This window comes from Malassezia restricta, chromosome III (assembly GCF_003290485.1).
Source record: "Malassezia restricta chromosome III, complete sequence".
Taxonomy (NCBI): Eukaryota; Fungi; Basidiomycota; class Malasseziomycetes; order Malasseziales; family Malasseziaceae; genus Malassezia; species Malassezia restricta.
Genome location: NC_040195.1, coordinates 718854 through 743566, shown reverse-complemented (window position 1 = coordinate 743566; position 24713 = coordinate 718854). Strand labels below are relative to the sequence as shown.

At 55.6% G+C, this 24713-nt stretch overlaps 21 protein-coding genes across 21 annotated transcripts; 12 read left to right on the top strand and 9 right to left on the bottom strand.

The window, feature by feature from the left end:
• Positions 1-162: 162 nt before the first annotated feature.
• Positions 163-1266, top strand: MRET_2083 (cytochrome c peroxidase; the record flags this gene model as incomplete). Its single annotated transcript, XM_027628710.1, has 1 exon — positions 163-1266. One exon carries the CDS (start codon positions 163-165, stop codon positions 1264-1266), a length of 1104 nt encoding a protein of 367 aa, XP_027484427.1.
• Positions 1267-1362: 96 nt separating this feature from the next.
• MRET_2082 (coatomer subunit epsilon) lies at positions 1363-2301 on the top strand (the record flags this gene model as incomplete). The annotated part of the gene is made up of 1 exon (XM_027628709.1): positions 1363-2301. The coding sequence occupies one exon, from the start codon at positions 1363-1365 to the stop codon at positions 2299-2301; it is 939 nt and encodes a 312-aa protein (XP_027484101.1).
• On the bottom strand, positions 2302-3209 carry MRET_2081 (solute carrier family 25 (mitochondrial carnitine/acylcarnitine transporter), member 20/29; the record flags this gene model as incomplete). Its single annotated transcript, XM_027628708.1, has 2 exons — positions 2302-2330; positions 2357-3209. 2 exons carry the CDS (start codon positions 3207-3209, stop codon positions 2302-2304), a joined length of 882 nt encoding a protein of 293 aa, XP_027484428.1.
• Positions 3210-3282: 73 nt separating this feature from the next.
• Positions 3283-4407, bottom strand: MRET_2080 (uncharacterized protein; the record flags this gene model as incomplete). The annotated part of the gene is made up of 1 exon (XM_027628707.1): positions 3283-4407. The coding sequence occupies one exon, from the start codon at positions 4405-4407 to the stop codon at positions 3283-3285; it is 1125 nt and encodes a 374-aa protein (XP_027484429.1).
• Positions 4408-4502: 95 nt separating this feature from the next.
• Positions 4503-5582, top strand: MRET_2079 (WD repeat protein 61; the record flags this gene model as incomplete). The annotated part of the gene is made up of 1 exon (XM_027628706.1): positions 4503-5582. One exon carries the CDS (start codon positions 4503-4505, stop codon positions 5580-5582), a length of 1080 nt encoding a protein of 359 aa, XP_027484288.1.
• Positions 5583-5585: 3 nt separating this feature from the next.
• On the bottom strand, positions 5586-5831 carry MRET_2078 (cytochrome c oxidase subunit 23; the record flags this gene model as incomplete). The annotated part of the gene is made up of 1 exon (XM_027628705.1): positions 5586-5831. One exon carries the CDS (start codon positions 5829-5831, stop codon positions 5586-5588), a length of 246 nt encoding a protein of 81 aa, XP_027484287.1.
• Positions 5832-5968: 137 nt separating this feature from the next.
• MRET_2077 (5-oxoprolinase (ATP-hydrolyzing)) lies at positions 5969-8290 on the top strand (the record flags this gene model as incomplete). Its single annotated transcript, XM_027628704.1, has 1 exon — positions 5969-8290. The coding sequence occupies one exon, from the start codon at positions 5969-5971 to the stop codon at positions 8288-8290; it is 2322 nt and encodes a 773-aa protein (XP_027484290.1).
• Positions 8291-9122: 832 nt separating this feature from the next.
• MRET_2076 (cytidine deaminase) lies at positions 9123-9571 on the top strand (the record flags this gene model as incomplete). Its single annotated transcript, XM_027628703.1, has 2 exons — positions 9123-9270; positions 9297-9571. 2 exons carry the CDS (start codon positions 9123-9125, stop codon positions 9569-9571), a joined length of 423 nt encoding a protein of 140 aa, XP_027484289.1.
• A 3-nt stretch (positions 9572-9574) lies between these two features.
• Positions 9575-9962, bottom strand: MRET_2075 (uncharacterized protein; the record flags this gene model as incomplete). The annotated part of the gene is made up of 2 exons (XM_027628702.1): positions 9575-9696; positions 9725-9962. The coding sequence occupies 2 exons, from the start codon at positions 9960-9962 to the stop codon at positions 9575-9577; spliced, it is 360 nt and encodes a 119-aa protein (XP_027484292.1).
• Positions 9963-10075: 113 nt separating this feature from the next.
• On the top strand, positions 10076-11383 carry MRET_2074 (uncharacterized protein; the record flags this gene model as incomplete). Its single annotated transcript, XM_027628701.1, has 1 exon — positions 10076-11383. One exon carries the CDS (start codon positions 10076-10078, stop codon positions 11381-11383), a length of 1308 nt encoding a protein of 435 aa, XP_027484291.1.
• A 1-nt stretch (position 11384) lies between these two features.
• Positions 11385-12308, bottom strand: MRET_2073 (ATP-dependent NAD(P)H-hydrate dehydratase; the record flags this gene model as incomplete). Its single annotated transcript, XM_027628700.1, has 1 exon — positions 11385-12308. The coding sequence occupies one exon, from the start codon at positions 12306-12308 to the stop codon at positions 11385-11387; it is 924 nt and encodes a 307-aa protein (XP_027484294.1).
• A 91-nt stretch (positions 12309-12399) lies between these two features.
• On the top strand, positions 12400-14021 carry MRET_2072 (oxalate---CoA ligase; the record flags this gene model as incomplete). Its single annotated transcript, XM_027628699.1, has 2 exons — positions 12400-13937; positions 13964-14021. 2 exons carry the CDS (start codon positions 12400-12402, stop codon positions 14019-14021), a joined length of 1596 nt encoding a protein of 531 aa, XP_027484293.1.
• Positions 14022-14099: 78 nt separating this feature from the next.
• On the top strand, positions 14100-14892 carry MRET_2071 (ubiquitin-conjugating enzyme (huntingtin interacting protein 2); the record flags this gene model as incomplete). Its single annotated transcript, XM_027628698.1, has 6 exons — positions 14100-14190; positions 14217-14350; positions 14377-14434; positions 14462-14727; positions 14759-14817; positions 14844-14892. The coding sequence occupies 6 exons, from the start codon at positions 14100-14102 to the stop codon at positions 14890-14892; spliced, it is 657 nt and encodes a 218-aa protein (XP_027484296.1).
• Positions 14893-14926: 34 nt separating this feature from the next.
• Positions 14927-17110, bottom strand: MRET_2070 (platelet-activating factor acetylhydrolase; the record flags this gene model as incomplete). The annotated part of the gene is made up of 1 exon (XM_027628697.1): positions 14927-17110. One exon carries the CDS (start codon positions 17108-17110, stop codon positions 14927-14929), a length of 2184 nt encoding a protein of 727 aa, XP_027484295.1.
• Positions 17111-17272: 162 nt separating this feature from the next.
• On the top strand, positions 17273-18235 carry MRET_2069 (uncharacterized protein; the record flags this gene model as incomplete). Its single annotated transcript, XM_027628696.1, has 1 exon — positions 17273-18235. One exon carries the CDS (start codon positions 17273-17275, stop codon positions 18233-18235), a length of 963 nt encoding a protein of 320 aa, XP_027484241.1.
• Positions 18236-18302: 67 nt separating this feature from the next.
• MRET_2068 (IGR motif protein) lies at positions 18303-18754 on the top strand (the record flags this gene model as incomplete). Its single annotated transcript, XM_027628695.1, has 2 exons — positions 18303-18399; positions 18429-18754. The coding sequence occupies 2 exons, from the start codon at positions 18303-18305 to the stop codon at positions 18752-18754; spliced, it is 423 nt and encodes a 140-aa protein (XP_027484242.1).
• Positions 18755-18781: 27 nt separating this feature from the next.
• Positions 18782-20500, bottom strand: MRET_2067 (sensor protein CreC; the record flags this gene model as incomplete). The annotated part of the gene is made up of 2 exons (XM_027628694.1): positions 18782-20062; positions 20090-20500. The coding sequence occupies 2 exons, from the start codon at positions 20498-20500 to the stop codon at positions 18782-18784; spliced, it is 1692 nt and encodes a 563-aa protein (XP_027484245.1).
• A 113-nt stretch (positions 20501-20613) lies between these two features.
• Positions 20614-21336, bottom strand: MRET_2066 (vesicle transport through interaction with t-SNAREs 1; the record flags this gene model as incomplete). Its single annotated transcript, XM_027628693.1, has 3 exons — positions 20614-20701; positions 20727-20788; positions 20815-21336. 3 exons carry the CDS (start codon positions 21334-21336, stop codon positions 20614-20616), a joined length of 672 nt encoding a protein of 223 aa, XP_027484246.1.
• Positions 21337-21475: 139 nt separating this feature from the next.
• Positions 21476-22657, top strand: MRET_2065 (mitochondrial pyruvate dehydrogenase kinase; the record flags this gene model as incomplete). The annotated part of the gene is made up of 1 exon (XM_027628692.1): positions 21476-22657. The coding sequence occupies one exon, from the start codon at positions 21476-21478 to the stop codon at positions 22655-22657; it is 1182 nt and encodes a 393-aa protein (XP_027484243.1).
• On the bottom strand, positions 22654-23338 carry MRET_2064 (ER membrane protein SH3; the record flags this gene model as incomplete). The annotated part of the gene is made up of 3 exons (XM_027628691.1): positions 22654-22961; positions 22988-23035; positions 23059-23338. 3 exons carry the CDS (start codon positions 23336-23338, stop codon positions 22654-22656), a joined length of 636 nt encoding a protein of 211 aa, XP_027484244.1.
• A 230-nt stretch (positions 23339-23568) lies between these two features.
• Positions 23569-24712, top strand: MRET_2063 (uncharacterized protein; the record flags this gene model as incomplete). Its single annotated transcript, XM_027628690.1, has 3 exons — positions 23569-23586; positions 23612-23673; positions 23704-24712. The coding sequence occupies 3 exons, from the start codon at positions 23569-23571 to the stop codon at positions 24710-24712; spliced, it is 1089 nt and encodes a 362-aa protein (XP_027484248.1).
• Position 24713: the final 1 nt, after the last annotated feature.

Genomic DNA, 24713 nt, shown 5'->3' with positions numbered 1-24713 from the left:
TGTGCTGGCAGAGGATTGAGCGATCGGGAAAACATTGACCAATCATACTCAATTGATTAGTCAATAAGTCTATTGCATTTCGTCATACGCCCTAATCAATGCCAGGGTAGTAGCGCTCGGTCCACCTTTGACAATTGCCCCGGCCCGAAGTAGTCTTACTCCATGACCTTTGCTATGCGTGGTTTGACTCGTCTGACACAATGCTTGCGTTCGACAAGCGCTGTATCAGTCCCTCGTACAAGTATTCGTGCGTACAGCACGCCTGCTTCGCCCAAAGGCAAGTCAAATGCCGGCGTCTCCGCCATTGTGGCGGCATTGATTGCGTCTGCTGCCACGGGAGCTTTTGTTATGCAGAATGACATTAAGGACTTCATTAATGGTAAGACATCCGGCACCAAAGTTCCCACGAAGGAAGATTATCAGCAAGTGTACAACGAAGTTGCTAAGAACTTGGAGGACGCGTCCTACGATGACGGCAGCTATGCCCCTGTGGTTTTGCGTCTTTCGTGGCACTCCTCCGGTACCTACGACAAGAATGAACACAACGGCGGCAGCAATGGTGCGACGATGCGCTTCAAGCCAGAGGCTAGCCATGGAGCCAATGCCGGTCTTGAAAACGCTCGCAAGTTCCACGAGCCTATCAAAGCCAAGTTCCCCTGGATCTCATATTCGGACCTCTGGACGCTCGGTGGTGTGGCTGCTGTACAAGAAATGGGTGGACCTAAGGTGCTCTGGCGCCCTGGTCGTCAAGACAAGCCTGTAGAAGCGACGCCCCCTGAGGGTCGTCTGCCGGGTGGTCCCGAAGACCGTGACCAGCTGCGTAAGATTTTCTACCGCCTTGGATTCAACGATCAGGAGATTGTGGCTCTGGCTGGTGCTCACGCTGTGGGACGCTGCCACACGCACCATTCGGGATATGATGGCCCATGGACGTTTTCGCCCACGTCATTCACGAACCAGTACTATGTGATGTTGCTCGAGCAGGACTGGGTCCCTAAGGAATGGGATGGACCTTTCCAATATGTGGACAAGGAGTCGAAGTCGTTAATGATGCTTCCCGCGGACTACTTGCTTGTTAAGGATGGCGCATTTAACAAATACGTCAAGCAATATGCCAAGGACGAAGAAAGGTTCTTCAAGGACTTTGCAAGTGCCTACTCGAGACTCATGGAGCTGGGTGTACCTAAGGAAAACTTTGAGGAAGCAGCCAAGAAGCTTGGTATCGACGGTCCCCTCACATTCAAGACGCTGGATGAGCAAGAGTAAGTAGAAGCCAAGTATAGGCTCCACATGATCCTATGGAGGTGTGTACAAGCAGGTCGCGCCCGGCGGAACTGAGGTAGGAGTTGGGTGCCATACACGATGGACGCATCGGTGATTGAAGTGCAGAGTCTGTACTATCAGAATGCGCATGCCGGATGTGTCGCATTAGCACAGAAGCATGCGCCAAATGGTGTGATGGATGATACAAGTCTACTGATCCTTGTGTATGCGGCCCGCGCGGCACTGGCTATGGGCGATATTGCTGGTGCTCGGCAGCTTCTGGGAGATGATGCCGAGCAGCCTGTGGCCATGTCTGTACTTCTCCTAGCTGATTTTTATGAGATGAAGCGCGCTGGCGATGAGGCTGGCTGTGGAGATGTGGTTGAGCAGCTCACGATGCTGCTGGATGTTGTTGAGCCTGGTGAGTTGTCGAGTGAGATTGTGCGATACCAAGTGGGTTTGGCTCTGTACGAGCATGGTGATGCGCAAAAGGCGCTCGAGACGCTGGGCGTGACGGGTGCTGGCGGTAGTACTGAGCTCGAATGCATTGCGCTTGGTGTGCACATTCTCCTGGCCATCCACCGTATCGATCTTGCCGAGAAAGAGTATCTTTTGGCGCAGCAGCAGAATGACGACTCAATTTTGGTGCAATATATGGAAGCGTGGATTGGTCTTGTGCGTGGGGGACGAGCGACGCAACAGGCGTATTATGTATACGATGAAATGAGCCAAAACAGCATGATTGCACAGACGCCCAATATGGCACCGTCGCTGGTTGGCAAGGCCGTGGCGCAGGCGGCACAAGACCACTTGAGCAATGCATCGGGAACGTTGCATGAGGCGCTAGCACTAGATCCAGCCAACACGCTAGCGCTTGCGAATCAGGCCGTTGCCAAGTCTCTCGACAGCGAGACGGGCGTGCCAGAGGCCGATGCGGCTGCGAACTTGTACGCTACGACGGAACCCGCATCGGCGCTTGCTTTACTATGGGATAGTAAGCGCCGAGAGTTGGCGGAGGCTGTTGCGGCACTGGCATAATTAAAAGAGCGATAGTTTCTGCATAGCCACTGGATGTAAGTCGTAAGATACGTACGTTCAAAAGCGACAAAGGTAGCGGCATTCACGAAGGGAGCCCTAAGTAGTGTAGGCTCAATACCGCGCACATAGCCTTTCAGGCCGTACGATGCATTGATGTATCGTACAACATCGAGCGAAGAGCGGAATTGGCGCTTACTTGGCTCGATGGCATCTGTCTGCATGTAAGATTTGACCACATCGATCGGGTAAATCATCATCCAGAGCAAGATGCCGGACAAGCCGCCTGCCACCATGGACGTGGAGATAGGAACCTGATCACGCGAGATGCCGAGTGCTTTGAGACGCTGTTGCACAATGTATTCGTATGTCAAGAAATAGACGCCCATGCCGTGACCTTCACGGAGGAGAGTGGGTCCCATGCCACGAAATACGCCCGTTACGCCGGCCTTTTGCACGATCTGGCGGACACAATCAAAGGGACCACGTATGTCGTGGCCCTTTTGCGTTTGCATTCGAATACGCACATGCTCAACGGGTCCAGCCACCCAGCTGTTGGCAACACCGCCCAGCAGACCGGCCGTATACTGCTGCAGCGGTGTGATTTGCTGGGTCGGACTCTGCTTGGCATTCATGCTGGCGAAAAGGCGCTTGCTCCACTGAACAACGCCAAACTGAATCGATACGCAAGCACCTACACCAATCAGTGGCATGGTCGTGCCCTTGTAAAAGGCCAATGGGCCTTCGTCACGCAGAATGTGCGAGACACAGTCCAAAATGCCACTATACGTGCCATGGGGCGCAGTCTGCACACGCACTTTCACGATATCAAATGGTTGACCCACCAGTACCTGTGCCACACCACCCGTGGTACCGGCCAAAATATCCTTGGTGGCGTCGTTCAGCGGCATGTGGGCGCGTCGTCCAAAAAATGCCTAGGAACGGATTCAGAGAGCGCGTGCCAGGCTTGCTTGAATGACTAGACTACGGCACATATTTGTGGAGGCGTTCGTAATAGGTCAGCAAAGAGGGGTGCCGCTCTTGTACGGCCAACAAGAAACGCACTTGTTGGGCGGGCAGCGTCCGAATGGTGTGCAAAACGGCGAAGAGGAGGCAGTCAAGCGATGTAGGGCGCCGTGCACCGAGCATCCATACATCGTCGCACGAGCCTATATCGTCGGCGAGGCGTGCAGCGACAGCATTCAGGGCATCTGCGGCATCACGTTGAATGGCGTCTTGGTCCACACGCAGTGATGCTGGAAATTGCTCGACTTCAGATGCATCCGGGCCTGTGTGATCTGACGTGCCACTGAGAAAGCCGACCCAGTCGACAGAGTAGCCTGGCACGAGCGTGAGTGGATTGCGCACATCACTCAAGTAGTCGCGTCCAAACACGGCTGCCAGACTTGATGGCGATGCACCAGCGGCACTAAGACGAGCGAGACGCGCAAATGCGCCCTGCTCGGGCGACATCTCGCCTGGGAACAAGGGTGCGAGCCAGCGGCGCAAGAGCGACGCCGACTGCGACGGTGGCGTATACGTTCCCGATCGAATACAAGCAAGAAGTAAGCCACACATAACCCGCTGTTCCAGTAGATTCATCCACAACATCACTTCGTCCTGTACATGATCAGGCCATACACTCTTTTCCTCTAGCTCTGCACGGACAAGAGGGTAATGATGGTCCATGTATCGCTGCAAGCTTGATTCACCCAGTAGCTGCGCACCATGCGACTCTGTGTCCACCTGAGCAAAGGGTGTGGTATGCTCAGGAGACCAGTACGCATCGTACAAGGGCTCGCAGTGCACAGGCACGCCACGCACAACAAATTCCATTTGCCAGCGTAGGCTCACTGGGTCAGCACTTGCCCAAGTACCTGGTTCCTTGGGTGGTATGATATAGAGAGTGGCTGGGCGAGAAGCCCCCTCGACCTGGCTCCATGAACCCCCTGACTCGGCAGGGGGCCACACGTGTAGGGGAAATTGCTTAAAGAGACGTCGGATGACATCAGGCATGGGTATCGTTGTTCGCCGCGCAAAAGAGCTCGACGGCGGCGCAGGCGGAATATCTTGTAGCTCGGTGCGTGCCCCGGTCTCGGCGGAAAACATGCTGGACAAAAGAGGTAAAGCCGCTAGGGGTCGTGAAGCAGTGGAGGTAAGTGGGGGAAACCTGACCCGTAGGACGCGTGTTGCTCGTTTTCGTCATGCTGCAGTATTTGGAAGAATGTGAGATCGCGCCTCCGTCGGCAGGCGAAGAGCATGCTGTATGGCAGCTCGTATGGACGAAGCAGGGCATTGTAGCTGGGCGAGCTTCTGGTTCCGTGGATGTATTAGATTTTGACAAGTTGGAGACAAAGCAGTCTTGTACCGAAGAGCATTCACTCGGGATCGTTTCGCTTTCTCAGAGCGCCGACGACAGGTACTTGCTCACTAACAGCATGGATGGTGCCATCACGCTGTGGCAGTGGACAAAGGAAGGTCGTCTTGAGCAAGCAGCGCAGCGTGCTTCCATCAAGGGCATACCATGTGGTCCAGAACCGAATGAGCCATATCCTGTGCAGGCATGGGTAAGCGCGCTGCACCCGGATGCGCATGTCTTTGCAGCATCCGGCGAGAATGCTTGCGTGGCGCTTTTTTCCGCGCACCCGGACACATTTGGCGAGCAAGGACAGCGTCTGTCGTTCGATACCTCGTATGCGTCGTATGCCACGTGTCTGGCATTCAATTATGAAGGGGATTTGCTTGCTATGGGTACGAATACGGGTGTGGTGTTCATCTGGAACATTCACACTGGCGAGCAGGTTGCCTGCCTTACGGAACATGCTCAACCCGTGCGAACTGTGACGTTTGCACGTCCGAATGTATCGTATTCGGACCATATGTTTGTTGGATCCGATGATCGGACGATCACGGTGCATGATGTCCAGGCGATCCGGAGTCATGTCAGTGAGACGGCCGTAGCAGCCCTGCAGGGACACCGCGGCTGGGTCCTTGATGTACAGGCAGGCGGAAACGGGCGTGTGATTGCGTCGACATGCAGCGATCACGTCGTCCGATTGTGGGATCTGGGCACGTCGCCCATCGAATGTATTATGACTCAGACACAAAAGACGCCCATATGGGGCGTCGCATGGCATCCAGACTCCATGGAGGGCACAAGAGAAGATATGGGATCATCCACACTCATGGCTGCGGGGCATCGCTTCATCACAGGCAGCGACGACGGACATGTGCGCATGTACCGCTCAGCAGGCACAGGCACACGTGCAGACGAAGTAATTTAGATATCAGGCACGGCGACTCTCCCGCAGCTGGCGTGTGAACTCCTTCTTGCACTGGCGATAGATATAAAATTCGTTGTGACACATGAGCTTATCATGTCCATAGCGCTCTAAACACCGCATAGACTGCAGCGCCGCCTGCTTGCAAGGGTCAGTAAACTTCGTCGGCAGCTTATCGTCCAAGATCTCGGGCGATTCGGGGAATCGGACGCTAAGGTCCAGGTCGGCCAGGTGGTCCGGTGGTGGCGGCATAGAGGTGGGAGACTGCGAAGCGCCTTACGAGCCCAGCCAGGGGCCAGCGACGCTGGTCGTATAGACCTACTGGGATCTTTGACACACTCCACATCCACGACTCCGGCGCGTCCCCCGCGTTGAAGCGAGATTAGGTCATGACGTTGGGTCTGCGGATTGCCATTGACCGAGGCGGCACGTTTACCGACTGCCTAGGTCAGCTCCCTGCATCTGGGACAGAGAATGCAGGCCGGGATATAGTCATCAAGCTCCTATCGCACGATCCAAGCAACTACCGTGATGCGCCTACGGAAGGCATCCGGCGTATCCTTGAGGTGGCAACGGGTCGAAAGATACCTCGCTCGCACAAAATCTCAACGGAGGATATTGACTACATTCGGCTCTCAACTACTGTCGCCACGAATGCGCTACTAGAACGACAAGGCGAGCGACATGCCCTTATCACCACGAAGGGATTCCGAGACATTGTGCAGATTGGAAATCAGTCAAGACCCTCGATCTTTGACCTCGCCATCCACAAGCCCGAAGTGCTATACGAACACGTCGTTGAGGTAGATGAGCGTGTGACTGTGGTTGGCTATACATCTCATCCTAATGCGAGAGAACACGGCGTGCAGTTCTCGTCTCCATCGCGCGACGCCTACGTGACCAAGCCGTGGACAGGTCCGGACCGGCCGCCTAGTGCAGCGCCGCCAGGTGCGCCCTATCAAGCGCCTGAGATTGTGCGTGGCGTATCAGGTGAGGCCGTCGCGATTCTGCAAAAACCAGATGAGACCAAGGTTCGCGCGCAGCTCGAAGATTTGTTCGCGAAGGGATACCGAAGCCTGGCTATTGTGTTCATGTTTAGCTACACGTTTCCTGATCATGAGCAGCTTGTTAAGCGAATTGCGCGTGACATTGGATTCCCGCACATTAGCTGCAGTGCGGAACTCATGCCCATGATCAAAATGGTGCCGCGTGCCACGAGTGCCACAGCAGATGCATACCTTACACCGGTGCTGCAAGCGTACATCGATGGCTTTTTCAGCGGTTTTGATTCTTCGCTGCGCGATGGTAGCGCTGGTACACGTGTCGAATTTATGATGTCGGACGGTGGCTTGACGTCCGTCGAGCACTTCACCGGTCTCAAGTCGATCATTAGTGGTCCGGCTGGCGGTGTGGTTGGTATGGCGCTGACGACATACGATGAGAGGGATGGTCGGCCCTGTATTGGTTTTGACATGGGCGGCACCTCTACAGACGTATCGCGGTATGCGGGTCGCTACGAGCACGTCATGGAAACCACGTTGGATGGCGTCACCATCCAAAGCCCTCAGCTTGACGTCAATACGGTAGCATCTGGTGGCTCGTCGTGCCTGTTCTTCCGCAACGGCCTCTTTGTCGTGGGTCCTGACAGCGCCTCTGCTCACCCAGGTCCTACTTGCTACCGCAAAGGAGGCCCCTTGGCCATCACAGACGCAAACCTTGTGACCGGTCGTCTGGCGATCGAGATGTTTCCCCGTATTTTTGGCCCGAATGAAAACGAGGGTCTGGATATCCATGCATCGCTCCAAGCATTCGAGGCTTTGACGACCCATATCAACGCCGAGACTGGCCGCACCATGAGCGTCGACGAAGTCGCCCAGGGCTTTATACGCGTCGCCAACGAAGTCATGTGCCGTCCCATTCGTTCCTTGACGCAAGCGCGCGGTTTTTCCACGTCCAAACATGTACTGGCGTGCTTTGGCGGCGCGGGTGGGCAGCACGCATGCTCTATTGCGCGGGCCTTGGGGATCAAGACGGTGGTCTTGCACAAGTATTCGTCGATTCTTTCGGCATTCGGCATGGCTCTCGCTGACCGTGTCTTTGAAGTTCAGGAGCCCAGCAATGAGACGTGGGATCACACGCCAGCGACCCTCGAGCGTATTCAGACACGCGCGGATGCCCTAGCCAAGCGTGCCCAAGACGAGCTCCTCGCGCAAGGATTTGCCCGCGACCGCATCCACCTTGAAGTGTATTTGCATATGCGCTACGATGGTACAGACACAGCGCTTATGACACTCAAGCCCGCTGACAGTTGGAACATGGAGTCGGTGTTTGTCGATACGTATCGTCAAGAATTTGGGTTTGTGCTGTCGAATCGGGCGATCCTCATTGACGATATCCGCGTGCGTGCCGTCGGGCGGACATTTGATTCGCTTGGTCCGTCTGTCCTAGCAGAGCACGCCGCTCAAGGCACGCGTTATGCGCATGCCAAGGCCCTAGACACCGCGTCACAGCGTCCGGTGTATTTTGATGGAGAAGGCCGCTTACCCACACCGATCGTGCGCCTGAAAGACTTGTCCGCCTTTGAATATGTGCCAGGCCCGGCCATTTTGATCGATGAAACACAGACCATTCTCGTGGAGCCGCGTTGCATAGCGCACATTTTGACTCAGGCTGTTCTCATCGAGATACAGTACGACGAAGGCCGTCCGTGAGGATTGCGACAAGTCGAGCGCTCGCCATAATGAACTTCATTGGCACCGCTTTCTCTTGGTCGATCAGCTCGAAGCATGCTGGATCATCAGTGCGAAGATGCCTAGTACGACATACGCACATGCTCCTCTGTGCACCCCGCTTGCCCATTCTCAGACGCCTTTGGCTAGGTCAAGATAGGCAGCCCACGCACACCATGTGTACTTCCATGATATGAAGGCGCCCAGGCCTAGACGATCTCTAAGAATCATGCGAACATAGACGATGTAATGCTCGCCATGCCATGTGGACTTGAATGTGATGTCATACCCTCGACGTGACCCATGGCTTGTGCAAAGTTATTCGACTTGAGCCGTAATGAACCGCTAGTGCATGGGCACTCTGGTGATTTCCCTCCATGGTGTGACTCGTGCGAACCGCCGAGCAAGTGCGTCAGGAAATAGAGGGCCGAGCCGTATCGTGTGCAAGCCGCTCGACAAAGGGCTGAATGGTCATGAAACTATGCTTCAATGCGTTGCTGCATCGCCAAAAGCTCCTGCTTGTGGTGGGATATGCCCTTTCGCGATCATATACCAGCATGAGGCCGTCTAGGGCATGGTATCCTAGGGATCGTCGGCCCAGGTCGTCATAGACGCCAGTGGGCACAACGCAAGATGACGTTGTCGTCTATACTCAGAAGGCATCGCATACATACTTGTCATTTTCCAGGAACGCGAGAGCCATCGTAGCCGTAATGCCATCCCCCAACGGGCCTCATTCCCTGCCTAGCTTGCCACCTGACGCCCTGGCTGTGGACCGTCCAAGGTGGAGTCGGTCAGACGACATTTTGTCTTTATGACCGATGGCACACCGCTCTTGGAGGCGGCATCGCAAGCAAAAGAACTATCCTATTCTCCGTACAGCACATTTCGTGTAGGCTGTGCGGCACTGCTGGAAGACGGCACCATCGTGCAGGGCGCCAATATCGAGAATGCATCGTACTGTACGTGAGGCCATACTCACACCTAGCCGTGGCTGTGTGTGCGGAGCGCAGCACGTTACTTCGTATTAAACTGGACACACGGTGGCGTGGTCAGCGCATCTTGGCTATGGCTGTGAGCTCTGACATACCCAATGCACCATGCACGCCGTGCGGTGTGTGCCGCCAGGCCATGCGTGAATTTTGTGAAATGAGCATGCCAGTGTATTTCCCCACAGGTCAATGGAGGCCGGGAGAGCAGGTGCTTTCACTCACGCTCGAGCAGCTTTTGCCATCAAGTTTTGGGCCAGAAGCACTGTGTTAATATCTATTGTACAGGTTGCTCGCCGGTGAGATAGTAATGCACACGGCGAGACGCATTTTGGACATAGTTGGGGAAGTGGTACAAAGCGAGACACACACCGCTCAGAACGATGGCATAGACAGACACTGCAAGGTGAGATTGCATTACACATACACATGATCAGAATTTCCACGGGTTCCTGTACACTCGTGCCAAGGATGCCTGACGCCATCACATAGACCCGCCACACCGTGTCAACCAACGGCGCGTAGAATGCCTGCGATTTTGGTTCGGGCTCGCGCTGGATCGCTTTCGTAGTCCTATCAATCACTTTTCCACCTTGTGGTGCATGGCGCTGGCGCATACCCGACGACTCGGACGCAGGAGCCACACCGCTCGCCAGCGACGACATAATGGCAAGGCGATAGGGCGCGAGGCGCCAAGGCGGAGGGGTTATGTCACGTGATGTATGTGCAAGAAGGATCGATCGTCTACGGCCTTTGCCCTCAGTCTCTTCCACTGGCCATGTCTACCAGTTCGGCGACGAGTCGCCGCGTGTTGCGCAATCTAGACCATTTATGGCAGGGAACGAACCAGAAATTCATAAATAAGCTGCGGCCATCGTTTGCACAGTCAACGCCAGCGTATGTACCGCCCAAAGACCGCATCACGTTTTGGAATATTGTGCCTGGCGATGTGGTCAAGCTGCGCTCCGGCGCCATCGGCCACGACGAGGATGGTCGTCCTATCCGTGGAGAAGGCATCGTTACGTCGATTGACCGCACAACCAACCGTCTGCTTCTCCGCGATATCGATGATAACCACAAAATGGCCCCAAAGAACGTCAAGCACGTCGTGCCACGTCTCATTGATCCAGAGGCGGGTGAAGAGAAGGGATTCTCAGGTAACACCACCAGTGTGCCGCGCCCTGTTCACTACTCGAAGGTCATGCTCAAGGTGCCTGATACGCAGACCTACGCATCGCGCATCGTCCGCTCCAAGCCATTTTACGACCGTCAAAAAGGCATGTTTGTGTGGAAAAGGTTTGCGATCGTGAAGGCCACAGACGAAGAGTCGCTTCGCACTGGTGGCGCTCTGAAAAAGATCTATGTGCCATGGCCCAAAGTTCCGGAGCGTCGTCGCCCGTTCCGGACAACGCATGCCGACGGCCGTGTGGCCGAAGAAGAGACGTGGGTTCCGTGGGTACCGGAGGATCCTGTCTTGCTGCCAATGCAAAAGCCACGCACGACACCGGCGCGGGAAGCTATTGCTGCGGAGCGCCGTGCGGTGTGGAACGAAAAGATTGATCGCTTGCGTGCACAGGCGCGCGACTCTACGTTCGCAACTCCCCCCGGCGCCAAGTCGTACGCGGGCTTTGCCAAGACTGTGAATGTGCGCCCGCCGCCGATAGCACAGCCACCCAGCGTGTCGGAACTGGTAAAGATGGAGCGACAGCGCCTCGTCGAATTCGTTCACAACCCAGAGACACAGTCGCATGTCGAGCAGGGAGGTCAGTTGTTTGCTGCACATGACTATTTGGATGTGGCGCCGCTCGTGGGACCCGCAGCAGGGGGTGAGTGGGGCGCTTTGGAGGAAGCATCCAGTAGCTCGGTGCGTGATGAACAGGGCCGCCTTGTCGCACGGCCAAGTAAGGCGGATGTGCATAGCATGCCTATCGAGTTGCTGATGGGTAAGGACCTGGCCAATGAGACGGGTCTCAAATGGCGCATGCGTCACTGGAAGACGAAGCAGGCAGAGCGTCAAGCCCAGGAAGAGGCGCTGCGTGCAGAAGAAAAGGAACTGCTCAAAGAACTTGATGCGCTTCGTGTATAGGCTAGACAAAAAGATCTCCGTAGGCAGGTCCAATCTCAGACAAGAGATCGTTGGCAAGCATACTACGTCCTAGCCGTGCGAATCCTCGGCGAGACGCAGTACGGGTCACACACGAAGCACCATAAGCAGCAAGCATGGGCAGCTCATCAAGGTCGAAGTCGGGCAACGCTTCGCCCTGTGCTTTGCGCTCTTCGAATCGCTTGGCCCATGCGAGAAACGTGCCGAGCGTACCGCTGAGCAAGTCGCCTTGGCCGCCGCATCGCTTCAAGCCACCTTCTAGATCGCATTCGACGACACCACGAGGCGTTGCTATGCGATCTGTTCGACCTTTCTCTAGGATCGTTAGGCCACCCAAAGCCACGCTGAGCTCTTTAGCGGCATGCTCTCCGGCGTCAATGCGCATCGCACGGCACAGACGACCGAACTCAACGACATTGGGTGTGAGGATGGCGCGCTGATACCCTTGGACCACGGCAGGGGCATTTTGTACGAGCCACAGTCCATCAGCGTCAATGACCGAGTACAAATTTGCCTCGCGCGCTACTTCGATCGCGACACGGGCAAACGATTGCATCGAGGCGTCTCGACCCAGGCCTGGCCCAATCACCACGCTATGCAGACGCGCAAACAGCGCCTTGAGTTCCTCGCGCACTTCCTCCATGCTCTTACTCGCATCCAGCGCGGGATGCACGATCAGGTCAGGTGAATAGCCCTTGATGGCCTGAGCAGCTTCAGGCGCACAAATCGTGAACGACATGTCACAACCTAACCGCATGCTGGACATGGATGCATAGTACGGCGCACCCGTATACTCACGGCATCCGCCGAGCACACCCACACGCCCCGCCTGCCCCTTGTGCAGCTCTGGCAGCAGCGGCGACACGATAGCCTGAACCTTGGCCAGCATCGATCGAGGTGACGGCATACGGTGGGCCCAAGCACGACATGGACACGTGGCTCATGCGCGGCCACAGCCGGGGAAATAAAGCCGAGCGTGGCGTCTGCCAGGTGTGCTCATGAGCAGTCGCACTATCGTTCCGAGCCTGTTTGCTTCGCGCGAGAGCTACCGTCGTGATGCTGAGGCAATTGAGTTACCTGCTTCTGCAGGCAAGCCTATGTCGATCAGTTACAGCGAGCTCGCTGACTTGGTTCATCAAGTTAGGGCACAGCTAGCATCGTGGCAGTTGCCCAAAGGCACGGTGGTGTGCAGCAGCCTGGTCAACAGCCTCGAGTTCGTGGTTGTGTTTCTAGCTACGGCGGATCTGGGTCTCGTGGCTGCCCCACTCAACCCCAACTACAAAGAGAGCGAAGTGACCTTCTACCTGGAAGATACCAAAACCCCTGCGCTGATTGTGCCAGCTGGCACGTTGAGCGGAACTGACGCCTCGGAAGGTGCTCTTGCTGCCAAACGCGCTGCTGATGCGCTCAGCGTTCGTGTTGTGGAGATTGTGTATGGTGCCAAGACTCTTCAGCTTGTTGATGCGAACGGCGCTTCGACACCGAGCGCCGATGCGACCGAGGCATCAGAGGACGATACCGCTTTGATCCTGCACACCTCTGGTACGACGGGTCGACCGAAGGCCGTACCGCTCACGCATAAAAATTTGCTAACGTCTATGCACAATATCAAGCTGACGTACAGCTTGTCCCCCTCGGACAAGACGTTCCTTGTCATGCCGCTCTTTCATGTACATGGTCTCGTGTGTGGTCTTTTGGCATCTTTATTCTCAGGCGGCAGTGTTGCCATCCCACCACGCTTTAGTGCTTCTTCATTCTGGACGGAATTTGTGCAGACGCGCTCGAACTGGTACACGGCCGTGCCGACCATCCACCAGATTCTGTTGTCTGCAGATAAACCAGACCCTATGCCCAGGCTGCGCTTCGTTCGATCGTGTTCTTCGGCATTGTCACCTAGCACGCTAGCCGCGTTGGAAAAACTCGTGGATGCGCCGGTCCTCGAAGCTTATGCCATGACAGAAGCCGCACACCAAATGACATCGAATCCTCTGCCTCCTAAAGAACACAAAGCTGGTACAGTGGGTATAGGCCACGGTGTCGAAGTCAAGATCCTCGACACGTCTGGTCGTGAGCTGCCAGTCGGCAAAGACGGCGAGGTGTGTGTGCGCGGAGCGAATGTGACTCAAGGTTACATTGGCAATGAAAAGGCGAATCGGGACAACTTTTTCCGTCTAGCATTCAAGAACTGCCCGCCAGAGGTGGACGGTTTCCTCCGCACTGGTGACCAAGGTCACAAGAACGACGACGGATACCTCGTCCTCACCGGCCGCATCAAAGAGCTCATTAACCGCTCAGGCGAGAAAATCAGCCCCCTTGAGCTTGACAACGCACTTCTCGCGCTTCCTTATGTTAAAGAAGCCGTGTCATTCGGTGTGCCTGATGAGATGTACGGTGAACTAGTGGGTGCCGTTGTTGTGCTGCAAGGTGATGCGCCGGCGGATGTAAGTCAGGAGAGGATTCAAGCCGACCTGAGCAAGTCTCTCGCAAAATTCAAGATTCCTGTGCGTGTCTGGATCACAGACAACATTCCAAAGACGTACGTATCATATCCACTCACCACAGCGCTACGGGCAAAATTCAACGCAGAATAGTCGCCCAGCATTTTCTGTCGACCGTATAGTTGGATGAAATAGCCTCCACATAATTGCATCACCGGATCACCCAGCGGACGCGCTGGCAAACAGTGCAGCGAACTACGATGGAAGGTGCTCGTCTGAAGCGCATTGTACGAGAAATCGCTGCTTGCGAGAGGGAATCAGACGATGAGATTTCTGTCTATCCGATAGACGGTACGTTTTTCCCAGCTTATATCGAGAATCGCCATTTCACCTGATTGGAACGTTCCCTGGTCCGATCCACTCACCCTATGAGAACGGTCTCTTCAAGGTCGATATCGTGGTGCCCGAGGGCTATCCATTCCACCCACTCCAGATGCGCTTCATCACTAGAGTATGTTTCATCGCTCTTACAGCCAGGTGTATCACCCAAATGTTTCATCACAAAGCGGAGCCATTTGCTTGGATATCCTCAAAGGTACGTGACATGGGCTTCTAACGCCAGATCAATGGTCGCCCGTGTATACGCTCAAGTCGACCCTCATGTCCCTTCGCTCGCTGCTGTGCTCACCTGAACCTAATGACCCTCAGGATGCCGAAGTCGCCAAACACTACACAAGCGACTTTGAAGGCTACGAGCGCACAGCGCGGTACTGGACTGAGATCTTCGCAAAGCGCGATAATGAACAATCGAGCGTGCCACCATCAGATGCCGACGAAGCGCAACTGGTGGGTCTAGACCCAAAACATGTCGAAAAGTTTGTCAACATGGTAAGTCCCCCCAAAAGACTCACATATACAGGGCTTTGCCAAGTCGCGCGTCATTGAAGTGATGCGACGGCTCAACTACCGCGGTGAAAAGTACGTATGCTTGCAGCTAACTTTAGTATTCAAAATATCACGGACGAGCAAGTGACGTCACTCCTTTCGGAGTAAGCGTTCATAGCGCGCGCTACAGCGAATCGTCTATTCAACACTTTAGATCATGAACAAGCAAATGCCCGGGGGGTGCGAGACCCTGGCGGATGCCCCAAAACCATAGTACAACAGTGAAGAGAGAGAGTGGTCGGTGCGTGCGATGTTTAATCGACACGTCCTTCTGCCACTGCTCGAATACCTTGAGTGAATCGGCATCAACGATATGCTCTTCCCACACGTTCGGATCCGCACATGGATCAATAAAAGGAGGCACAAATGAATGCTGCGTTTCTCTGTCCATAAATTCCGAAGAATCGTCCTCACTTTCGGCAGGCCCCCCCTTGGTTATCTTCTTATCTTGTTTCGCCTTTTCACGCAAGTATTTCTTGCCGATAGAAGTGAGAGGATCGCGCTCCGCTTGGTTTCTCCAACCGCGCAATTCCCAAAACATACTGCGACCAGGCCGACGTCGCATGCGCTTAGAAAGAACATACGTGCCGTACATACGTGAGAGAAACTCGTCATCTAGTGGCACCTCTCTGTCTGAAATAAAACGCATACCGCTGGGTTTACGCATAAAATCGTTCGGCTCAACGACATCGTGCTGGCTTCCAAAGCGTGTCATGGATGCAAGCCGATCTTGTCGAATCAGCTTGATCTGAGTCATGGAAAGGCTTGCAAACGTTGCAATAGCATCGTGTGCAGTTATAGCTGAGCCAAATACTCGTGGGAGAAGGAAAGGCATATCGCTGAAATCACCGTGGTTCGTACCAGTGAGCGTCAAGAGCCAACCGCGATGGTGCTCATTCGCAGCCAGGCCATCGATAGTGCACCGCTGCAGTTTGCTAAACTGCTCAGGCCACATCGAGAAGCCCTCCGAGTTGATCACATAGACAGGCTTGCGCAACTTGAGACGAACATCCTCTTCCATACGTGGATCACGAACAGGATCCATCCATGGGTCTAGAATAATGCCGTACTTGAACAGGTTCTGATCCAGTCGCAGATACTCAAAGAGCGTCGCTCCACCAAAACTGTGACCGATCAACGAGGGAAAATCGACGTCCAATTTGTCTTTCCACGACAAGAAGAAATCCGCGCAACGCGGCACAATATTCTTTTGTCGCATGCGCTTGAAAGTCCTGGGGCCACAGAGCAATGAACCAAGACTGCGCGTGCGTGATTCAGCCAGCCATTCAGCATCGCCATTGTTGATACGACGCAGCACGTACATCACTTCCTGGATCTCAGATGCGCGCATGGCCAGCTGGGCTTGTCGAAGTCCTTGCTCTTTGGGTCCTTGAGGTTCAGTAAATGCACGCAGACCCACTTTTTCAAAAGGCAGGTACGGCACTTTCGTAAACTCATGCAGTAAGCTCAATGTAGCAGCGCTCGAAGACTCAGCACTCATGTCATAATCCAATAGTGACTCGGATGCACCCAGTTTGACATTTTTCTCGAACCGCTTGGCTTCCTGCTTTGAACCTTGTTTTTCGACGTTGTTCGCACCGGACCACATAAGAGAGCCGAGACCGGATCCGTCGCGGTGCTCAATGGCTGCCACAACGAAACCATGCGAGGCAAGTTCACTGCAAAACTGCGAGTACGCCAGTCGATTTCCCGCAAGGCCATGGCAAAACACCACGACTGGGAAACTCTTCGTTGTCATTTGTTTCATATTATTTTCATCCGCACCCATGCCAATATCACTGGGTACATGAGACGGTTCCATCAATGGTAAACCGACTCGGGCTTGGAGGTAAGACCGAGCCAGTGTGACAATGGCCGGCACAAAGACTCGAGCAAGGGCGCCATATTCGCCGATGTATTCCCATGCCATTTTAGCGGTCTTCTTTAATGGAAGGCCGAGCCAGCGGGCATGCGGATGCTTTTTTGCGTCTCGCGGACGCATCTTGGCACTTGGGTAGTAGAGAGAGAATAAAATGGTGCGAAACTGGAGTGTAGCATGTCGCAAGAAAAAGCCGTTGTCGTGCAGATAATCGTGCTCTGCCTCGATCTTGGAGTCCATGTCAATGGGCACATCTTTCATAAGTTTTTCAAAATTTGCGTACACTTTTCGCGCATCTTTCAGACCAAGTTTGTGGCCATCTTTCGAGAGCTTATTCACACGAACATGGCTTAAAAAGCTCGGAATGAAGTCTTTTGGCTCACGAACAGGTACCTCAATGTCAACCACTCCGACATCGAATGGCCCATTTGCCTTGGGAAGATGCATGAGTGCAATGCGTGTCGTCAAGGCAAAGGTAGCCCAGCCGCAAAAAATGGGCGCACCTGCGGGTCTGGAGGCGGAAACCCAAATGCAGTCAGGCACCTCCACTGATCGCCGTATGCGTCCAAATGCATACAGGACGGAGTGTGCTTCTTGGACACCGACAAGATGACGCAAGAGCGAAGTGACTTGGTGTTCCTTCGGTCGCACGATATACCTGTTTATGCCAAATTTTCATGGGCTGATGACAATCTATCGAAAAGGGATGACATACGAGTGCCAAACGTGGCCTCTGCGCACAAGTCCAGCGAGGCATCGGCACCCGATAGAATCACATGGCACAGGCGACCAACGACCTATACGAAGCATGTACCGCATTTGATGACAGATACCGATGAAAATTATAATGAGCCGGATTCTTTGCAAAAAGCACTTAGGGAATCTCTGGATGATTTACGAGGGTGTACATTCCAAGAGCTGGACGAGGCGCACCAAGAAAAGATTCGAGATCGCATCTGGCATTGTTTGCGTTCATCCGATATGAAAGGACCTGTTTATGGTTTTCAGCAGCTGCGCTCGATTCAAAAACCCACAACCAGCCAACGAGGCGAGCACATCATAATGGCATTGTTGGTCAACGTGGCCGTACTATACTTGCATTATACATTAATGATAGGCTCGCTGATATTGCGCTTGTTCCGACTATCTCATCAAGAAGCAATCTCTACGGAGTTGCTGCCTTTCCATTTGATGATTATACCCTCAGATTTGTACAGATGGCCTCTCTCATGGATGTATACTATGCTGCCGTTCACCAAGCCTCAACCTACACCGTCTATCCCTATACGAGATCGTGTCTTATACATGACGCAGGAATTCGCAGCAATGATTCGCACGTCTGTGCTTCCACGTCAATGGCAGCAATGCAAGGACCTGATGTGCATCCTTTTAACGTGCCTATACCATGTTTCACGGCATCGCTGCACCCCTATATATCACGCCGCAAACATGTTAAAATTCGTCTACGGTCTCGGCATTCACAAGTTCTTTTACCACACCCTGTACATGCTCCTCGAGTCGCTGATCGTCGCGTACGAGACGCTGACGTCGCCCGCCGTAGCAGCCCCATAAGATTGTCACGTGATACCGGTTTCGAAGAGAATGCTGGCGCTGTGTCAGTGAACGGTTGCCCTCTACCATGCTTGCGGTGCTGCAGAGGACGCGCAGTGCAATCAGCAACATCGGTGTGCGGTTTGCGTCGACATCTGCGCAGCGCAGAGTCCCGTCTCCACGAAGTATGTATCTTGTCCATTAACCAAACCAGACAAAGTCGACTCGCCCAAAGCCTTTCTCGAAGCCATTTCCAAGCCACGCCGCGACCTTGTCAACAATTCAGCATGCGTATCTGCCCTGGGTGAGGACTGGGATGCGATGTTCTCGATGAACTCGGAAAAACTCAAGGGCGCAGGTGTACCTGTGAAGGAGCGCAAGTATATCTTGTGGGCCCTGGAAAAATACCGTCAGGGACTCGAACCCTCCGAGTTTGTACGCAGCGTCAAGAAGCCCAAGAAAGTGCGTGGATGGGGCCCGCGTGTGCAGAAGGGATACCGTGTGCGTGGTGAGCTTCGCCCAGGCGAAAAGAAAATATAGTGCTGATTTTGATATACCCTACGAATATTATGTTTTACGCAGACCCAGGGTAAAAGGCGACATGGTGCGCCGGAACATTTGTCTCTGTGTGGGAGAGCGTGGTAGTTCGGACGCCGCGGGAGGCTCTTCAGGTGAGGATGTCGTGGTATGAGTAGGCACAGGCTCGTGGTCTACCGTGTGGCCATGAGTGAAGCGTCTTGGTCGACTGAACAATGCCATTTCGCTGTCGAGATGCAAGACCATTAGGTAGTTTGGTGCGATACGGAGGCCGCATGGTACGGATGTGGGCATGCGGAACGAGGCCGTGGGGTGCAGCATAGGCACCTCGGCCCGGGACTGGGCCGGCACGAACACTTGCGACGCAGTCGTTTGTAGAGGCAAAGCGCGCTGGTTGGGTGCAGCACGCGGACGATGCAGTGACCAGCTCGAAAAGTCCCAGAAGCATACGTTTCCGTCTTCGCCCGCAGAGATCAGACGATAGGCATCATACGAAGACCCCTTATGGCACCAAGGGTCGAATGCCACAGCCGATACGTATGAATGATGGCCCTGAGCGCGAGCCACGACATGTCCCTCCTTCGCGGCCCAAATGGTTAGTAGGTCATCTTGTCCACCGGTCAGTAAGATGCGGCCGTCCTGCGACCAACACACGCAAGTCAGCCCACCAAAGTACGAGGCCATGGTATGAATCAATGTCTTGCGCGAAAAGTCGACGATGTGTAGGAGCTTGTCTTCGCTCGTGAAAGCCAGGAACCGCCCATCGGGGCTGAAGGCCATGTCAGTGATGGCGCGTCGAGAGACATGCCACACGGATAAGGGATTGTAGAGTACAGGTGAGTGATCCTTGGATCGTCCCATTTTGAGCATGCCGCCACTCGGAGAATCCGTCTGAAGCTGGGGCTCTTCGACGACGATAGATGCGCGCGGATCCCAGGCGGGGTCAGAAGGTGCTTTTTGAAATCCTTCCGGTGGATCATCGCGTTCCACGTCCCACACCAAGACAGTACCATCGCTATGCGCGCTCACAAATTGCGTTTCGTGTCCAGGCACCCACCGAATTTGCCGGACGGGCGATGAGGTCACCATGCCATTTTTGTTCATTCGCGAGCAACGGTACTGTATGGGATCCATCCACACGATGTCGCCGCTCGAGAGTCCGACGACTACATCCATACGATCATGTCTGCACGTATGTTGATTGATATCGTGGCACAGAGGGGCATGGGTGAACATAATGCGGCCTGCAGGCTCCTTCATTTTTTGGTGCACATTGGCGTACCAAAACAGGGTTTTGGATGCATTGATCATCTGCGATGGTTAGGTAGGCACACGTACCGTGAACAGCGTAGGTTCCGTCCGGTGATTGACAATCTTGGACATGTCTTGGTACTGGTTTGAGCGGACAATGAAGGAGCCGCCCAAGGTCCGTAGACTCAGCTTGGGCCGCGCAGAGCGTAGGGGCGTGGCATCGCCCCACGCCTCTGCCTCCAGGCCCTGACTCACCAATGCACCAGGCACCGAGCTACTTGCATCAGCGTGCGTCGCATGGCGTGGCCGGATGATGGCGGCGCTCATATGCGGTACCTCGTTCATGCATGCATATCGAGACGAGGTCGCTGCACTTTCGTGGGAGGTGGGCGAGGTAGGTGCGTCGTTCTGCCCTGCCGTTCGATGCTGCAGCGGATTCGTCCAGTCTCTGCGTGTATACACGCCTTCGGGCGCTCGCAACTCGATGGTCCGCGACATGACCGCACGAGCTTATGCCAACGAGCCACCCTTCTGCTGGTTGGCCGTGAGCCCGATGATGGGTGCATCCACGTGCCAAAAAATTGGCAGGCTGTACAAACACCTATGGGGCCCTAGAACAGCTTGGCATACAGAATGAGGAGGATGAGGAGGACGAGGACGACAATGATGCTGGTCGTGACGAGCTTTTGCTGCTTGGCACTGGATGTGAGGAACTCGCACGTACCGTCGAATCATTTGCTGCAACGTGCGTGAAGACCGATCGATATGTGCATCTGCACCATGGAGCTGTCAAGTTAGAGACATGCACGTACCGTATCGCGACTATGCTCAATCTGCTCACGCTGACGTTGTAAGTCTTGCAGGATCCCAGCGCCCACATCTTCCGTCTCCAGTGCCAGGCGCGTGGAGCGTGCGAGGCGCTCAGATCCGCGTTCTAGGACCTGTGTGCCTTGCAGCAGACGCTGCCGCTGGTATGCTTCGTCGTTGGCCTCGAGATCTGTATACGTATGGTCGTCGAGCGGCAGACCACTCGAGCCATAGGGTGTCCGATCGCCCTGCTTTGCGCGAATATCGAGTTGCAGCTTGTCCAAGCTCTCTTTGAGTGCATGTAGCTCTTTCATGTATCGGTCTCGCACGCTCGTGGGGAATGATTGGACCTCGAGCTCCATCTGCATTACTAGCTCGCCGGCCTCTTCCGCCTCGGCATCGGCATGCCGTAATGCCGAGCGGCGCGTGTCTGCCGACATACTTGTGAAGTCGACGGCGAGACGCGCCTCAATCGACTTTTGCAGCTGCGCAAAGTCTGACGCGTACGATTCAAACAAGTCTGTCATGGTCGCCGCCACCCAACCGTGGCGCGTCGTGGGAGCCACTGTGGGTTGGGGAGTGGCTATCGGCCGAAGTCAGGGACGGCGGCGGCATTCGAGGTCCGTGCTCGATGTGCGCATGACTCGCTAGGGAACACGACGTGCCATGTCACTACGGAATGGCACGCGCTTTGCCGTGTATGGTGTGCCGATGAGGCTATTAGCCCGGCATTTGGAGCATACTCCACAGCCTATCACGCTGCCGTATTTGCTGGCGCACGGCGGACAACCTGGCAAGCCACCGACGCCCGAGGAGTTGCTGCGGTCGGCCCAGTACACACAGAAGGAGTTGCCGGTGCGACTGGCGCGGCGGGTGCGCCAGTTTTATTCGCTGCCGTTTATTGTCGGGACGAATCCTTACATCCAAGATGTTGCTCGGCTGTATGCGTCGTCGTTTCAGCGGTTGTGTGAGCTGCCGGCCATACACTCGCTCGAAGACAATGACGTATTTACGCATGAGCTACGTGAATTGGTGCATGAGCATGCGGATCTTGTGCCGACGCTGGCTCGCGGCTTTATGGAGTGTAAGATGTACATGGATAATGAGCGTATTTCCCGGTTTTTGAATGCCGCGCTGCACAGCCGTATCGGCATTCGTCTGATCGCCGAGCAGCATTTGGCACTGACGGAGAGTGCTCACAAGGCGCGAAACTCGGACGATTTGGCGAGCACGACAACATCGCCCACGAGCGTTGGCATTATTGATACACAGATGTCGCCCGTCGAGGTGATCCAGCAGAGCGGCGCCTATGTCCAGGCGCTGTGTGAGGCCACGTTTGAGATGGCGCCCGTCATCCAGTTTGAGGGCGATCTCGATGCACGCACGGTCGGTATCCCTGTGCACCTTGACTATGTCATGACGGAGCTGCTCAAGAACTCGTTCCGTGCGACGACGGAGATGTTCTTATCGCGGCATCCCTCGGGCTCAGCGGAAGATCTGCCGCCGATCATCGTAACCCTGTCCAGTGGACCGAGCCAAATCACGATACGGATCCGAGACGAGGGAGGCGGTATTCCACCGGAAAACATGTCGCAAATCTTTAGCTATGCGTTTACGAGTGTGCCGACACAGTCGGATGAGGCGCAAAGCGGCGATGATGCCGCGACTCACGGACTGAGCAGCAGCATGGGCACCTTGGCAGGTCTCGGATACGGTCTGCCGCTGTCGCGGCTATACCTCAACTACTTTGGCGACAGCGACCTCGACATTGAGAGTTTGTATGGGTACGGTTGTGACACGTTTGTCAAGCTGTCGAGGCTGATTGGCACGTCGAACGTGCAGATTTAATGCGCGCCGGCACGAGCTGTGAGCACGTCCTCGCTATCGCGGCCGGGCGCGCCGCTCTCGCGCTCTTGCTGCTGGCGCTGGCGCAAGCGACGCACGAGACGGACATCGACTTCCTCGTTTCTTTCGCGCTCTTGCAATCGGACGCTGTAATACTTGCCGCACTGGAGCAGGATAATGCCGATCAGGGCGATCGACAAGAGGATATGGGTGCTGGCGAGTTCGCGAAGAAGGATGAGCAGTTCCTGGAACTTGGCCGTAGTGATGCTGTCTTCGGGGGGCATGACGGAGGGAAGGGCGCGGACGTCTGTCGTGTCAGTCGTGGCGACGTACAAGGCTGGATCTTGTTCATGTACAGGACGCCCGAGGCGCATACGAGGACTGGGTGAGTAGAGCTTACGTACAAAGACTCGCACCGTCAAAAAGCCAGTTGTTTTCTGAGCCCATGACGATTTTGGATCCGAGAAGGCAGACTTGCAGTGTGCCGATCACGAGGAGCACGGCCGTGTACCGCGCCGGCCGGGCGCCGATCGTATACACATAGTATTGGAGCGCCGTCAGCACATGCTCACGCGACACAGACTGTTCCCACAGCACGAGGTGGTCTGCGCGCCAGTCGATCGACAGCATACCGAGCACGAAGCTCGAGGTCGCGAGTAGCGCCGCCACCGTGACGCCGATCATGCCTGCCCAACGCGACGCGTGCGACGCTGCGTGGCGCCGCGCGGCCGAGGCGGGGGGGGCCTGGCGGCCAGCCTGGGGAGAGATCACGTGCCGCAACGCGTCCTACCTCGGCCGAGGTACGTGCCCACGCGCCGTGTGGCTGGAGCGACGGGCGGGGGACGGCGACACACCGCAGCGGGTGGGTGGAGTGCGCCTGGCAGGTCGGGGCCACAGCGTTGTGATTCGCAACCATGGCGCCGATTTTGAATGTAGGTGGGCCGTTGCTGACGCCAGATCCACCAGAGTAACTCGCAAAGTTTTTCGATCCGCGTCCGGCAGGATGAGTCGTTCGAGAGGTACGTGTGCGTCTGAGGCTGACAGTGCAGTATGAAGGAGCGCGTGGCGCAGCGTGTGGGTACGAAGGATGTCTCGTCGATCCAGTTCAAGTACCTGCACAACAAGGAGCCGTACAAGCTCGAGGATGCAGATGACTATGAGATCTTCCTGGAGCGCCATGCAGACGCGTCGGACGTCGACGTGTACCTGGATGTGCCGTATGCGTCGGTCGACGCTGTACCGGCCGCCCCGCCGACGTCGTATGTGGCGCCCTCGATCAGCTACGCGGGCCTCGCGCCGCCCAAGTCAAGCAGCCCGAACGTGCCTGTGCTGAACGAGTCGACGCTCGTGACGCGCACGCCGGCTCGTGGCAAGACGGGCTCGGTCAGCATCCACCGTGTGCAGCCGGCGGCCGTCCCGGGTGTGGAAGAGTTTGTTGAGGCAGGCGGCGTGAGTGGCGGTGGCCGTGACAGTCTGCTGTACCCGCCTGTGGGCGAGCCGTACACGCCTACGGCCGGTGCGCAGCCGACGCCGCGCACCATGCCGACGACGTACGAGCCGCGTGCGCCGAGTGTGCGCACAAAGCGCACGACCGTCTCGCACAACACAGCTGCGTCGGCACCGAAGCACAAGATGGCCTTTGAGGAGTTCCACTCGTCGCGTGGCGTGCGCCTGCTGCGTGGCAGCCTGGGCCCGGTCAACAATGTGCCCATGATGCTCAAGGGCGGTTACCGCCACGTGTACGTGAGCCGCGGCTTTGCGCTGGACCACGGCTTCATTCCCGCGGACACGCAGCCCGGCACGTACGGCTACAATGGTATTACGAACCTCGGCAAGTGGCCCGTGCAGGTCGGCAGCAAGGCCGTGCCTCTGACGGTCATGCTCGCGGAAGACAGCTACTTCCCCGTGATTCTCGGCCGCTCGTTCATGGAGAAGCGCGGCGTGCGTACGGACCCTATTGACATGACGTCGGTCATTTTTATGGACAATGGCGAGCGCGCCGATGTCGAAGTCGTCGTGGTGCGGGACGAGCTCGGCCAGCCCGTCGCCATTCCCTAAT